The sequence below is a fragment of the Zeus faber genome (assembly GCF_960531495.2).
Source record: "Zeus faber genome assembly, chromosome: 20".
Taxonomy (NCBI): domain Eukaryota; kingdom Metazoa; phylum Chordata; class Actinopteri; order Zeiformes; family Zeidae; genus Zeus; species Zeus faber.
The window spans coordinates 19,336,848-19,352,876 of NC_137207.1; the positions used below are offsets into that span (position 1 = coordinate 19,336,848).

Sequence of the window (16,029 nt, forward strand, 5' to 3'; positions counted from 1 at the left end):
GAAGTATTTTTTTATAACTATTGAAACCTGCATAAATTACCAATGTTTATTTAGGTGTACCATTAATAATGCAGTTCATTATACAGAAATCGGCCGCAAAATTAAAACCACCACTAATAATGAATATTGTGTAGCTTCCCCTGGTGCCACCAAAACAGCTCTGACCCGTGGAGCCATGGACTCCACAAGACCTCTGAAGGTGTCCTGTGGTGTCTGGCACCAAGACGTTAGCAGCAGATCCTTTAAGTCCTGGAAGTTGTGAGGTGGGGCCCCCATGGATCAGGCTTGTTGCTCCAGCACATCCCACAGTTCCATAGGATCGGATCCTAACCCCATCCACATGATGTAGAAGAAAACGTGATTCACCAGACCAGACCACCTTCTTCCATTGCTCCATGGTCTAGTTCTGATGCTCACACGCCCATTGTAGGGGCTTTCAATGGTGGACAGGGGTCAGCATGGACACTCTGACTGGTCTGCAGCCACACAGCCCCATACAGAGCAAGCTGTGATGCACTGTGTGTTGTGACACCTTTCTATCATAGCAGCATGAACTTTTTCAGCAATTTGTGCTACAGTAGCTCTTCTGTGGGATCGGACCAGACGGTCGAGAACAGCCCACAAGACCTGTGCTTTTGGAGATGCTCTGACCCAGTCGTCTAGCATCACAATGTGCTCCTTGTCAAAGTGGCTCAAAACCTTACGCTGCTTCAACACATGTCATTCACTTCACCGGTCAGTGGTTTTAATGTTGTGGCTGATCGGTGTATCCTTCAATGAAAAGTTATCACATCGTCATTAATATTTCCTTTGGAAGAATTGGGAGAGACCTTTCTTAACGGCATTATAATTATAATGTCCAAAGCCCAAATTCTAAAATGGAATCCATCCTTTTATTGTTTGACTCAAGGAATTAGCTTTGCCTTCCCCTTAAGCTCATTTGTAATGGCCATTTGGAGAGCCCTCAGTGAGGGAGAGGGAGAGTGTGTTCTATTTTCATCCCCGTCATTAAGGTCCTCGCTTTAATTAATGGCAGGATGTGCTCACAGAGGAACCGTCCTGTCTGTTCCAAGGAGGCCACCACGTGCCCGGGCTCCGGCAAACCGCCGGCTGAAAATAGTGGAAATAGCTCTCGCTCGATAGGAGGGCGTCTGCATTCGTGTTACACAAGCAGGTTGGTTGGTCGGCAGGTTGAGACTCTGAGTCGGATGAACACGCGTCGGGGTTCCTGGGACCCCGTGCGCACGGCCATACGGGTGGAGTTTTCCCCGCACAGATTTCCCTCGTCTAGAGTGGCGGTGATCCAGGCGGACGCGTCATCCGGAGCGGTGATATTTCTCAACAGACAGGCGCGGCGGATGGAAGCGCATTCCACCATTAGCCCGGCGTTAAGCTGTTTAACTACAGCGCCCATGTTCACCGCTGCGGAAAATTGACTGAGGTGTGCGGAGGGTGGGGGTCAGGGTGGGTGGGGGGGCGGGAGGTGGTAATAGGCTCTCGGAGGTCTTGGGGTGCGGAGGGCCTGGAGGCGATCCCGCTCGGGGCAAGAGCGCCGGACAAATTGACGGCTTAACGCCTCCCACCAGCGGCGGCGGACGAAAGCTGACCTTGACGAAGGGCAAGCGACCACGGCGCCTCTCGGTGCGACCGCCGCGCACCACGCGCCGGTGGAGCACCGAGTCCACGAATATTGGTCGTGAATATTGCATGGCTTTAAGATGCACCGGATCCCAGCGGACAAATCATGTGGATGGCGGTGGGGTGTTCCCCTTCCAGTCGGTGTTTAAAGACACCACCGTTCAGGATGTGCCGTGGACTCCAATCGGGGGGGTGGAGTGACACTCCCCGGGTGGGGGATATATGCTCCCCTGTCAGGGTCAATTACACCGGCCTTACTTCTTAATATCCCTCCATCGCCGCCGCTTATAAAAACCCTGATGCGAGCTGCTCGACTGCCACAACACCCGTCCTTGCTTCACCTTGCCGTATTTCACCGCGCGCTCGGCTCCGTCCCGGCGGACCATCCCGCCGCGGGCTCTTATTTGTCTCAGTTTGTTTATTTCCCCGGCACTCGTAACAGCGAGGACGCGCCGGAGCCCCCTTTCGCACCAGCCGCCGTGGTAAACCCGGGCTGAGATTGAGAACATAAGCCGCGACAAGAACCCGCGGTGATCCTCGTGTCTATGTTTAAACAAAACGTGCTTATTAAATTCGCTGTGCAGGCCCATCTGTTACTTCCCCTACCCCCTTTGAGATAAGTCTTTTTTTTTTTTTTTTTTTTGTTTGTCGTTTTTAGTGGATAATTTCAGGTTGGATCATTTCTACAAACAGTGTTGTGTATCACTCCTGCCACGAGGGAATGAAGTTAAATAGCGACGGGGCCTCATATTTTAGAGGTGGCAGCACGTGGGAAAAAAGGCCTCAAGCCGCCGAGATTATTTAGGTAATCGGTCTTTTCATTAAGTTCGGCTTCCCACCTTTTCTCACAAGCTGCTCTTAATGCGAGACCTGCGTTTTAAACGACTGGTTTCTGCGCTTTAGAGAACTGAGGAATGGCCACAGGGTGAGACCTGGTACAGTATCGCTTCCAGGCCCCTTTTCCCAGGTCTTTTCACGACCCGGGAAAAGACCTGGGTCCTGGAATCGATACTGTACCAGGCACAAGCTTCTCCGCAATCCGCACAATTTTGTTCCCCCCCGATTCCGCATTAATCTTGATTTGACTCAGCGAAAAATAAAATAACAAATAAATAAATAAATAACTAGAGGGATGTGATAAATTAAGAGTTCAAGCTTCTTCAAATTTTTTGTTGACACGCTCAATGAAAATTATGTTACTTTTGCACTAATATTTAGGGAGGTTTTTTTTTTTTGTTTTTTTTTTTGCATTTATCCTTGTTTAAAGTAAAAGGTATGTTAACCACTGCTATTACATTTGATTTTAGGTAGATTAATAACGTGCATTTCTATCGGGAATATGGAGCGGTTCTCGCTGTTACACGTTAAATGTGCCTCAGTCTTTGCTGTTGCTGTGTCAATTCTATGTTCTCGAGGCAATCAGCACCAATGACACCATAGAGACTAAAGCCTCATTTGAAATTTAAAAAGATTGAAAATGTAAAGCTTTGCAAATCGTTCCGCCCCAAAAAAGGGAGAGGGCAGAAAGAAAACTAGTCCATCACTTTAATTGAACTATGGTACAAATATTTTCCACACTGTATCTTGTGGATTTTGGACGTTTTGCCGACTATTGCACCTGTATTGATCAGGAATATTCATTGAGGGTGGGGGAGTGGAGCCCTCCCACATCTTGCCTTGCTTTGGCCAAATCAAGAAGAAACTTGTACGTAATGACTTTCCACTCTGAGGGCCGGTGGCAATCACATGGAATGTTTTTTTTAACTGTGCTGTGCTTCGAAATCCTGCTTGTGAATAGAAGTGGTTGGGTGTGTGGGGGGTGGGCTAGTGCATTTCACATTATTTGCTTCCACTTCCAGGTATGGGAGATGAAGATAAATATATATCTTCTTTCTTTCTTTAAGAAATTAGTTGATTTCAGCAGTAAGAGGAGACGATGTAAGCTCAATTTCTTCTTATCTCTCCAGAGTGTTCCTGCGGGCCATTAATCAATATGCGGCGGTGTTAAACAAGAAATTCCTGGATCAGACCAACTTTGAGCTGCAGGTAAATTTAACTGATGAACGCCGCACACTCTGCTTATTCCTCCAGATATTCCTGGAGAAAGTGAGAAGTAGGCAATTTGTTATATAACAATTTGCCAACTTCTCACTTTCTCCAGGAATATCTGGAGGATTAAGCAGGTGTGTGTGTGTGTGTGTGTGTGTGTGTGTGTGTGTGTGTGTGTGTGTGTGTGTGTGTGTGTGTGTGTGTGTGTGTGTGTGTGTGTGTGTGCGCGTGCGCACGTGCGCACGTGCGCACAATATATATACATGTACATATATGTGTGTGTATATATGTATATATATATGTATGGTTATATATATATATATATACATACAGTATGTGTTTATATATAATATATATACATGTACCTATGTGTGTATGTATGTGTATGTATGTATATACAGTATGTGTATATGTAATATATATACATGTATATATGTGCGTATGTATATATGCGTATGTATAGACAGTATGTATACATATATATATACATGTATATATGTGTATGAATTTATATCCTGTATATATACAGTGTATATATATATACACACACATGTATGTATGTATGTATGTATATCCTGTGTCTGTGTGTGTGTGTATATAGAGTATATATATATATATATATATATATAGAGTGTATATATATATATATATATATATATGTGTGTGTGTGTGTGTGTGTGTGTGTGTGTGTGTGTGTGTGTGTGTGTGTGTGTGTGTGTGTGTGTGTGTGTGTGTGTGTGTGTGTGTGTGTGTGTATACATGCGTGTATGTATATATCTGTGTGTTTGTGTATACTGTATATATATATGTACACAGCATGTAGTCGCATTGCAGGTAGCAGTTCCATTGGATCCCTGCAGTTTCATAACAGTGCCATTTAAATATTGGGCTGCGTGGCCGTTGGACGTCGTTGGGAACGGAGAAGAAAAAAAGAAATCACCGAAGCAGGATTAGCATAAAAATGGTTGCGATGGAACATAAATTACCCTGTAATAGCCAGCAATTTGATTTGCATTTCACAAATATTTTAATCTGCTCCCCGGAATTCCATTGCTTCTCCCCCGGCTTCTCGCTTATTCAAATCTGTGACATATAGAGGAGCGTTAAAGTTGCTAACAACTTTTAAACGGTTGTTTTCTCCAGAGTCTGGCGGACTTTAAAAGGCTTTGGAGGATGAATTCATTACATGGAAATCCTCCTCTTCCTGTCCCCTCCGGGGACGTACTTTGTATTCTTATTTTTTTCCCCTCATTGTTCTTTACTTTGTTAAAGCACCAAAGGACATAAAGATAATTTCCTTCGGCCAGAATTTGCAGTCGTCTCTCACACTCAAACGGGAAGGAATGATAGAATTCCCGACGGCACCTTTTCCCAAAGCCCTGAGCTGTTGTGGAATAGAAAAGCTTGGTGCCGGGCTGAAAAAGGAATATATAATGTCGTTAAATTATTTAGCATTTTATTTCCTATTATTGCATTTCACTCAGAAACTCAACAATGTTGACCAAGTTGAAAAGCAGATAATAAATAATAATAATAATACAAATAATAATAATAATAATAATAATAAAAATGATAAAAAAAATATTGGAATTGTTTTAATATTTTTTACATTCATTTTTTTTCACTATAAAGCATGTACTGGATACTTCTGCATTCTGATGACATTGGATGTATTTTATGCTTAACATGTGCATATAGATACAGTCGATTGATTGATTGATAGATTTATTGATTGATTGATTGATACTTTATTTATTCCTGGATGGAAATGGGTGTTGAAGCAACACATGAAAAAATGGGCAATAATAATGAAGTAATATTAAAATAGTATAAATAGAAATGGCAATATGCAATAAACCTAAGAATTTGCTGGAAAATTACATAATACACGCAATATACAATACACCAAAAAAATGAGAAGATATAACTATTTGGAAATATTAAACCTAAAACTTGACAATAAAAATAATGCTAACAAGAGACCAAAAAGCTGAAAAAGGGTACTACTTGTATAGTGAACAATAAACCAGGCAATATACAATAAAGCTAATGATAAACAATAAGATCAATGTACATAAATATAAAAGAAACTGTTGACACTAAACATAAATATAAATTAAACCTAAAAATGTAACAAACACATTTTGGCAATCATCTGGCCTCCTCTCTATGTTTCTCCTTCTCTCTCTCCTCCTCTTCACCTCCATCCGCCTCCACCCCGCTCAGCTGTGGAACAACTACTTCCACTTGGCGGTGGCCTTCCTGACCCAGGAGTCCCTGCAGCTGGAGAACTTCTCCAGCGACAAAAGAGCCAAGATCTTCCACAAGTGAGTCATTAAAAGACCCTGCGCTCCCTCCTCCCACCATGCCCACGGTAATAAAAAAATAAAATAAAATAAAATGAATAAAAAATAAAAACAGAATAAAATCACAGCTCGGCTCGCTCCCGGACGAGGAGCGGTTAGGAGGGAGAGATGGTGTCCGTGATTAATAAGGGACACGGCCATCCCAGAATGTTCATTCTCTGGAGGCAGATTTAATTATTTTGGTTTAATAACAGATAATTTGCACACACACACTGTATCTACAGTAGAGTGTTTTCTCATCGGGTTCATGCTCTTGAATAAAATAAACTAAAGCTTATAAAAGCATTCCTGTGTTCTGTGGGATGATTTAATGAGCATGAGACAAAAACAAGATTCAAGATTCCTTTGTTCCAGCAAATTATGTGTTTCGGATGTGACGGGTCACCAGAGCCCAAACATACAGTCAGCAAACACAACCCACTGAGGTGAAAATTCAACTCGTTCAAAGGTGTAGTAGTAGTCTGCGCCTGGGGTTCTCACATCTTTCGGCTGGCGGCGCCCTAAAAAAAAAAAAAAGTCTCTCAACCCCGTCCTTCCAACCCCCCGATGTTTGATGGAACATCATCATAGTTAAGAGTACGTACAAACCTCTGTGGGGTTGGCACCGCAGGTGATTAGAATTTCACTACAATTATTGCCGTTCCTGCTGCATTTGTGCCATAAAAATTCGAATTTGTATATATTTCACGAGCTGTTATGTAATTTTCCACCAATCGATGGGTGACCAAGCGTCCCGATGCGTGCTGGACAACATTTGTTTTTATTTTGTGGAAAAAGTATTGAGAAAAAAAAAGCAAAAACACATTTTCCTTATTTTTGTGCATGTTCAGAAAGCAATCTGGCGGAGACCACAGGAGGGAGGGAGAACCAATATTCATTGCGATCTCCGGGAATTTGAATCCTGACAAAAACTCTGGCAACGTTCTCCCAGTTTTTGACGTGCCCTATTAGGGGGAACGTAAGAAGAAAAACATTGTATTATCACTTTTATTATTTTTGAAAATTATTATTGTTTATTGTTATTATTATTATTATTCAGGAGTGAGGATTCATTTTATTTTAGAACATCACCGAGAGCGAAAAGCAACCTCACGTGTGTCCATCCACATTCTCGAAAAACTTTAAAAGGAGAAGCTGTAGTCTTCTTTTGATCCAAATATAATACAATAATTCTGTTGCACGTCAGTATTGTCTCAGTGTCATCCCAGTCTAAGCTCCTTTCGCACATGGATTCCGGAACACGCTGGACCTTAACGCAGCGGAGCGACTCGGACTCAGTCCACTTAAATGTCTTTCTTTTTCGCCTGAACAAGGTTGAGGCGAGAAATAGTCAATCCAGTCGCTGGATTTTCGCTCGTATTAGATCTAAATATGTGCCTCATTTAAAAGTTTGTTCTGAATTTCGTAAAAGCACGGGCTCGCATCGGGACAGCGCACGGGAATTGTTTCGTCTCAACGTCGGAAAATAAAATAAATGTATCTATATTTAATAATATAGCATAATATATTTAATATATATCTACAACAAAAATGCAATAATTTTTTCTTCCCTGAAAACAAAAAAAATTTAAAATATTTGTACAAAATAAATATTGGTAAAAATCCGCAATTTGTGCTTCATTTCGACTCGGCTCCAAACCTACTCTATGGCAATGTTACTGCTTCCATTCCCACACACTTCCATTCACAGCCGTAGCGACATTTGGTACGGCTGTGAATGGAAGCACGTGGGAATGGAAGTTTTCAGACTATGAATTGTTATCCAATATTGTCAGGTAGCTTAAAAAACAAAACCAGGGCGGAGAGTCCGTAGAGCATATTTCTTTAGTCGGCCGTCATGTAGGTTAGACTCAAAGTCCTTTCGGGCTCGTCCGGGTTGCTAGGCAACCGGTCGAGGTTAAGATCATCCGTAGTCGGCAACCGAGAGGAAATGCCGATTCAAGCCAACTTTCCAGTCTCTTCCATTGTTTCCCTTTAAGGAGAAAAGGTGGTAAATCCCAATGACAATCATGTAGGCGCAAAGCAAAGCGGCATGGGCTGTGTTGACCTTCGACCCTCATTCGTATCGTTTTGTTACCCTCATGTGGTCGGTTTTTATTCAATCCTGAGCTGCAGATGGACGGATTGTTCCACGGGATGAATGCCCCATGTTTTTGCGCCATCGTTTTGGAGCCGGCGAGCCAGCGGTAACACGCAAAGGAATTTTGCGCTGCCAATTCTAGGCATGGTGGGGGCCTAACACCAGTCTCATGCATAATTGTTCCGGTTTTTTGTTGGAGCGCTCAGGGGCGCTCTGGACGGAGTAATGGATTCATACTACAAGGTCACACCGCGTAGGAAGTGCCAACAGGTACAAACCGAGGCCCAGGGCGACCAGCCCGGCGCGGCCCGTAAACGTCCCCCGGTTCCTTCACCGGCGGCCTCGGATCCGAGTGCAGGTGCCGCGCCAGAATGTTGCTCCGTTCTGAGATGACTCCATTTTCATTTTATTTTTTTTCTTCCTTCTCCTCCTCCCTCTTGCATTCCCCTTTTCTCTGGCGTCCCTCCTCCCTCCTCCCGCTAAGACAGGCAGACACAGCTTGGACTCTAATGCGGCCCTAATGCAACCGCACAAGCCGCTGATAGTCCGAGACCTCCTTCGCACTCCCCGGGTGCCCCCCGCTCGCGGCCGCGTGCGCCTCTGTTCCCACTTAACCTCTCCCGAGAGTCTCCCCTCTCACGCGGCTGACAGGCGTGCGCCGCAGGCCCTGACAGCTGACAGTCATAGCTGCCCCGTCCGGCTGCCTGCCCGAAGGCTGACAAGGCAAGACAGCGAGAAGCGCTCCGTCGCCGCGCCGCTGGGAACGCGGCGCCACCCCCGTCGCCCTTCCACACCGACGCCTTTGGACCACCCGAGTGTACAGTGTGCACAGCCAGGCTGCCATGGAAGAGCAGGAACATACCATTCCATACCTACAGTATGGGCACTAAGGATCTTCATGGGTCGACCCGAACCCGACGAGCCTAGGGCCAATGGGGTTTGGGTTGGATGGGTCTACGGTGTAATACCCGAGCCATGTGCCAATGCCAACGTGTGGACGGACTGTTGGTCCAGTGGGGTTCAGGGCCGAAATTCACGTGCGGTTGGTATCCACAAGGGGAGGGTTCCGGGGGACTCAGAGAGTCCCCGAAGAGCTTCCGAAACAATAATTTCACTCGGGCATCTGCCCCGGCCGTCTTGCGCAGGGGCCTTCAAGAGACGCTCAAAAGCCAGTTGGGCAAAAAAAAAAAACGAGCCCAGCGTGATATCAGAATACGACGCAGGACGTCGCTCGGCGTCTCCAGTTACAGCAGCTCCCCTTTTCGCCTCCTCATCACCTCAGTCCTCCGCCTGTCGATCAATACTTAGTATTTTCACCAGGCGTCCCTCTCTCACGGTGCAGCCGCGGTACAAACCGCTTTTGTTTTTTTTCGTCCCGGACGAGCCCGTGGAGGTGACCCAGCACTTTTTATTTAGTTATTCATTCCGCCCCGGCTCCCGTCATCCCTGCCTTCATACATTAGTGTGCCTTTGAAAAATGACGGAAAGACAATTGATCGGGTTATCAGAACCCCCGTCAGCTGCACCGCCCCCCCCGCCCCCCCCCCCCCCCCCCCCACTCCCGGGCCCTAAATGTCACCGGCGTGTGATGGAGGCTGTGGGTGGGTGTTAATGAGGGCTCGGGAGAGGTGCTCCGCTCAGGAAACGCTCAATTCCCAAACTGGGTCCCGACGACCCCTCCGTCCTCCGTCGTCCTTCCTCGCCGCCGCCCGGAGGTGCCCCCCGCCCGCCCGCCGCCCGCACCCTTCAGCGAACCCAATCAACGTTTTTCGGAAGGGGAGAGAAAGTCTTGTCGGTGCACTTGAGTCGGTTCGCCAGTCCGACTCCGGGGCCGTTAGATTGTTTACCCCGTCCTCCTTTGTTCCTCCGCCGAGACCAGATTTGCGATGGTGTCTCTCAAACTCCGCCAGGGAGTCCAGTCACGGATCAAACTTTGTAGTCTATTTTGAGGGGGGAAAAAAAAAAAAAAGACCATTATTGTTGGTTTATATGGTGGCAGCCCCGACAGATATGAGTCCAGTTTTTGGAGTCTGCTCATTTTTTTTTATTTTTATTTTTTTAATTGGCTCCTCGGGCTCCCTCCATCCCCTCCATTCTCTCTTCTACGCCTTTGTCGTCTTCATTTCCACTTTCCCGTTTCACGTTGGTCTCTCTTGCACGCGCCTCGTTTTCTCCGTGCCCTGTTCATTTCCTGGTCTCGTGTGGCCGGCGGGGAGTACGCGTGCGTTTGGCTCCGACCGACTGGCTTTGTGGAGGTTTCCATTGATATTAATAGCGCCACAGACTTATGAGGTCTCAGCGGAGAATCCAAGCTTCCCAGAGGAAAACCCCGAACAAAGGGTCGTCACATGAGTGGTTATTATTCCCCACTTCATCTGCAAACGTAGTCCCTTTATTATATCGAGATATATATATATATATATATATATATATATCAAACCATTTTTTTTCCACTCCCAGTATAGTTTGAGGTGAAATTGTGAAATAGTACTTTCACCAAATAACAGCAATTTTTTTCTTTTTAACCGACAGCATCCTCATCTGGTAAATTTCAGTAAATTTGCCGGACTTTGCGCGTCAAATTGATGGCTGTACCATATTCATTATGTGTTCATGGTAAATCTTTGAACACAATTACCCGCCCCAGCATGTTTCTAAAAGCCACTTTTAGAAAACGCATATAGAAAAGATATTCTGTTCATCACGATTCTTTAAATATTATAATTATTATTATGATTTTAATTTGTATTTATTTGGTGTTTCATGAGTCACATGTCTCGTGTATTAATTTTTTATCTATTTATGTGTATTTTATTTCTTCATCCATTCTTTTTTTTTTTTTTTTTTTGTGTTTGTTTTTCAGGTACCAGGACATGCGGAGGCAGATTGGGTTTGAAATCAGAGACATGTGGTACAACCTAGGTAAAATAAATCAATAAATACAAGGAATGCTCGTCTCCCTCCCCCCTTTCCCCTTTTTGTGTTCCCCCACAGATCCAGTTCCAGAAACGGAGTTTGATCAATAACGCCGTGTTCTCTCTCTCTCTCTCTCTCTCTATCTCTATTTATTTGGGACCGTGTGTCATCACAGCTATCATGCGCCGGCGGCGTTAAGGAGCAGGCAGCCGAGAATAGCAAGTCGGGTGCTAATTGGCTTTTCACGGCGTTGTTGTGGTCCTAACACTTAGAAAACATCCAGCAGAACACAGGGACTGCACCACATGCATATTTTTAGGCCTTCGTCCCCATCAATGTGTCACGTCTTCAATTACAGCTTGTTCTGGCAGAAAATATTTTCTTGTGGTCTTTTATGCAGTGTACTGTATATATAATTGGCTCACTGTTGTTTCCTACCTAAGGCTTATGTTCTGAGGTCTTCCCATGAACTGTTTAAGCATCATGGTGCTATATCGCCTTTTTTTTCGGGTTTTATTGGAACGCCAAATGTACGCGTACTCTACATATAGATTTTTTTTTTTGTTATTGTTGTCTTCACAATGTCTCCCGTCTGCGCAGGCCCCCACAAGATCAAATTCATCCCCGAGATGGTGGGTCCCATCCTGGAGATGACCCTCATCCCCGAGATCGAGCTGCGCAAGGCCACCATCCCCATCTTCTTCGACATGATGCAGTGCGAGTTCCACTTCACCTGCAGCTTCCAGCGGGTGCGTGGCCCTCGAAAAAAAACATGAAAACATTCCATCCCCCGAACCAGGGGGCTTTGGAGAGAGAGAGAGAGAGAGGGAGAGAGGGAGCGAGGGAGAGGGAGAGGGGGGGGGGTTCTTGGAGCCACAAGCTTGTGATGCTTGAAGCTGTAAATCTCATTTTGTGGCGCTGCAGTTTACTGTATCAACAAGCGCTAAGTGGGACTTAATGTTATTACTTGTTACGGAGCAGAATCGAGTCTTTCTTTGTGTGTGGAGGGAAATCCCTTTCACCACGGCAACGCAGTGTATCTACTGTGTGTACGCCGGCGTTCTCACCGTCCCGGCTGTGTGTGTGTGTTGTGCTCTGTGGGCGTGCTTTGAAAGTTGATGTGTTTTGTTGTTGATTTTGGGGGTGGGATGGGCTGCTAGTGCCTTCCGGTGCCAGATTGGGCTCTCGGAGCTGGGATCCCGAGCCTCTTCGGGGTGGAAGTGGGCGGGCCCGATAATTAACGAAGCACAATCTGATCCATTTCAATCAGTTGGACCTGGGACTTGGACTCAGCCACAGGTCGAAGGAGTTTCGAGTTAGATTTGGAGGCAGGAATCGTGGCGTGAAATGGAAATCAAAATGTGACTAGGGCTGGATTGTCACAGCCCTTTTGTTATTCTTCTTTTTTTCCACACTGAATGCCAGGCCTCTCTTTCTACCATCTCTGTCTCTCTCTCGCTCTCCTTCCCTCTCTCTCTCTCTCCCTCCCTCTCTCTCTCTCTCTGCGGGTGCCATGTAATGGAAATCCTCGGCATAACAGGGGGAAAGCATTTACATATTCTCTCACTCTGTTGGACAAGAAAGCAGGGCAGACGGGGTTGTGTCTGCACAATCAATATATACTGTACATGCATTTCTCTGCGTGGCTGCCGTAGGCAGATAGCGCCGACACGAGGTCCGTGCATCGCTGTCAGTGGGTCGAGAGACTGTGTGTGAAATACATCCAGAGGAGAAGTCGGCTGGCGATTATAAACAGATAAAGAAGCAACGCACGGGGTTGAAAGGCGGATTAAGTGTGAAGCGCAGATCCGCTGAACCGAGGCCTGATGCTGATGGGGTGGAGGGAGGGGAGGGGTGGAGGGAGGGAGGGAGGGGATGCAACTCTAATGAATTGAAAAATTAGCTCCGCTGATTATTTGCGGCTGCTCCATCTTTAATTGCAGTTTGAGAACGAGATCATCACCAAGCTGGATCATGAGGTGGAGGGCGGCCGCGGGGACGAGCAGTACAAAGTTCTCTTTCAGAAAATGTAAGTGCTGATTAGCGGGCGGGATTACGCCGTCGCTGCCGCCGCCGCCGCCGCCGCCGCCACGTTAGGAAATGCTAATTGCAACACGGCACTCCTCAAAATAATCACAGCGTGCCGATGATCACACGGCTCAGTCAGACGCGTGCGTGCGTGCGTGTGTGCGTGCGTGCGTGCGTGCGTGCGTGCGTGCGTGCGTGGCTGTGTGTGTGTGTGTTATAGTTGATTGCAGCAGAGCGATGCACCAACTCAGATATCAGTACCGGTACCAGCCTGGAATTAGGGTGCCAGTGTCAGAGGAAATCCCCATTGACATAAAATTAAAAAATTGCCATATCAAACATGCTGCATGTTAAAGAAAAGTTTTCGTTTTATGGGGGGGGGGTTTCTGCTTCTTGGGCACATATAAACGCAGTGTCGATGTCTCGGATTTGATGGTGGAAGGAGAACTCAATCCTTTTACTTATGTAAAAGTACGTAAAAGTACCCCTGACACCAAATGACTAAAGTAAAAGTGAAGGTACTTAATTGACATTTCTATTTAAGTGAAAGTACCTGTCATATCCAGTGATACAACAGATCCTATGATATGGGATAAAGTGCTAGTTCTCTACCTTTTTTTCTGGAGATGAGTGCTCAGAATAAATAGTTAATAAAGGACATGGACCTAATAAATCATTGATTTTGCATTTGATAGATGCAGTCCCTGACCTAAAAAAAAAAATAATAATAAAAAAACCTTAATACCGCGACGGTGTTAGAAGTGCGGTATAGATATTTACTTTGCAATGTAGTGGAGTAAGTGGGAAGTAACTGAGTTCTTGTACTTTGTTACTTTCCACCACTGCTCAGATTGTGAAGCAAAACTGATTGAACGTCGCCACGTTCTTGCGGCCCCCAAACTCCACCGAATGTTGAATGTGGAAATCAGAATCTCAATGTGTCCCACGCATGCTTTTTCTTTTTTCTTTTTATTTTTTTTTATTTTTTTTGTCCCGCCCCGCTCCGCCCCCTCCCCCTCCGCCCGCCCAGCCTGCTGGAGCACTGCAGGAAGCACATGTACCTGGCCAAGACGGGCGAGAACTTCGTGACGCTGGTGGTGCGGCTGCTGGAGCGCCTGCTGGACTACCGGACCATCATGCACGACGAAAACAAGGAGAACCGCATGAGCTGCACCGTCAACGTGCTGGTGAGACGCGTCTGCGTGAATTTGTTTCAAGCCACCTCACGGGCAGCGAGGCGAGGCTCGCCAGCCATTTGCTTTGCGGCTAAACACATTTTTTTAGGTGATTCGGGACTCGCGAGTCATCCCGGGAAAAAGAGTGAATGTGCGACTCACAAACCGAAAATGATCAGTGAGGATTATTTAAGTCCAGTGCCAAATAAAGGTGAAGGCATTTGGAGTAATTCCTATTGAATGTGATTTACACCTTGCATTCCAGCAAAATGAATAATTTTGACAGAATTAAATGATTGTTCCGTCCACAACTCAGAGCCGACTCTTCTGCCTCTTCATCGTTCTCCCCTCGCGTCACCGTGCGTCCCCGACTCTTTACTGAGTCTTTACCGAATCTCAAAAAAAGAGTCTACCCTAACATCCAGACTGATAGTTCTCCCTTTCAGTGTGGAGCCTGAGCTTGTTCTGATGATCTTCCGGCTGGATCTGATGAACGAGCAAAGCCTTGCAATTTTGATCTTGCAACACAAGTATCTATTTCTATTTATGCGCGGATAATTGAAAATATGGATCGTTGCATGAATGTACGGACTCCTCCATTCATCCACTCAAGGGACGGAGCGACGATTATCGCTCGCCGCGACAATGGTCCCCCAATGAGACGGAGGCGGGCGTTTGTTTGTTTATGAGATGTTGCCGTTGGCGACAAGGCCCACAATGGCGCGAGACGGCCGCGCAGACGGCAGAACAATGGCGGCCTTGACGTGTCAGGACGTATTAAGGTGTCATCATGGAGCAGCTCATCTGGGAGGAACACTCCTTTTGTCGAATGACATTTCATCTGGGAACGGCAAAATGTCAATATTCCCCTCACCGGGGCTGCTGCGCGAAAATAAGCCGCTCAAAATGGAACAGAGCTATGTGTGATCATATTAAACAGTTATTCTGACAACCGGATTCAGGCTCGAAAAGCGGCTGGACAAGTTATTTTCTTTGTCAGAAACAATGGGATTTCTTTAATCAAGCCAACCTGGGACTTTCAAGAAGCTTTTTATGAAACATTAAAACGTGTCCGAGACGCGGCCCGTGTCTTGGAAATCCCGACTAATTTGGGTTAATTTTCCTCTCCGTTTCCCCCGTAGAACTTCTACAAGGAGATCGAGAGAGAGGAGATGTACATCAGGTAAGAGCTGGTTCCCGGGTCTGGGCTCTTGTTATTCGTGAGGGTGTGATGGATTTATTTACGGACGTTCTGTCCTTTCAAGGTGTTTTTCGCCGTTTTCCCCGCGGATGAAACCGGCGCTACGGTGCATTACATGCATTATGTGACTCAGCGCTGAGGCATTACCGCCCATTTGGCACTTGCAAGTTTTGCCGCGAGAGACAGGGTTTCGCCAGAATCTGTTACCCCGGCCGCGTCTCTCAAAATTCCGCGTATTAGCGATGCAAGACTCGCAAGCTCACCGTTCGTAGTCACCGAATCTTTGAAATGACTCTGGAATCTGGAGTCACTCCGGCAATGAGCCGTTTCTTTTGTTGGACTCGTCACCTCGACTCAGTGACTGGACTCACTGTCCCTCTGGCTCTTGACTCTCGACTTTGGATTCGCTGACTCTTGACTCAGCGACTTGACTTTGGATTCACTGACTCGACTCGCTGACTCTCAACTCTCGATTCGCCGGCTCATTTCGCCAAAAAAACGCGAAGAGCCGCGAGTTGAAAAGGTCAGTGATTCGGTGAGTGGGCGGGCGAGAGAGAGAGAGAGAGAGACTGCTAG

At 46.1% G+C, this 16,029-nt stretch overlaps 1 protein-coding gene across 2 annotated transcripts in view; it reads left to right on the forward strand.

Moving 5' to 3' along the window:
• The window catches only part of dock1 (dedicator of cytokinesis 1), a 191,977-nt gene that overhangs the window by 143,529 nt on the left and 32,419 nt on the right, over positions 1–16,029 (forward strand). For both annotated transcript variants that reach the window (XM_080021824.1, XM_080021825.1), the window contains exons 30-36: positions 3,606–3,684; positions 5,914–6,014; positions 10,997–11,055; positions 11,650–11,798; positions 12,993–13,078; positions 14,108–14,264; positions 15,395–15,435. In XM_080021824.1, the coding sequence (XP_079877950.1) occupies positions 3,606–3,684; positions 5,914–6,014; positions 10,997–11,055; positions 11,650–11,798; positions 12,993–13,078; positions 14,108–14,264; positions 15,395–15,435 (672 nt within the window). The remainder of the gene's footprint in view (positions 1–3,605; positions 3,685–5,913; positions 6,015–10,996; positions 11,056–11,649; positions 11,799–12,992; positions 13,079–14,107; positions 14,265–15,394; positions 15,436–16,029) is intronic.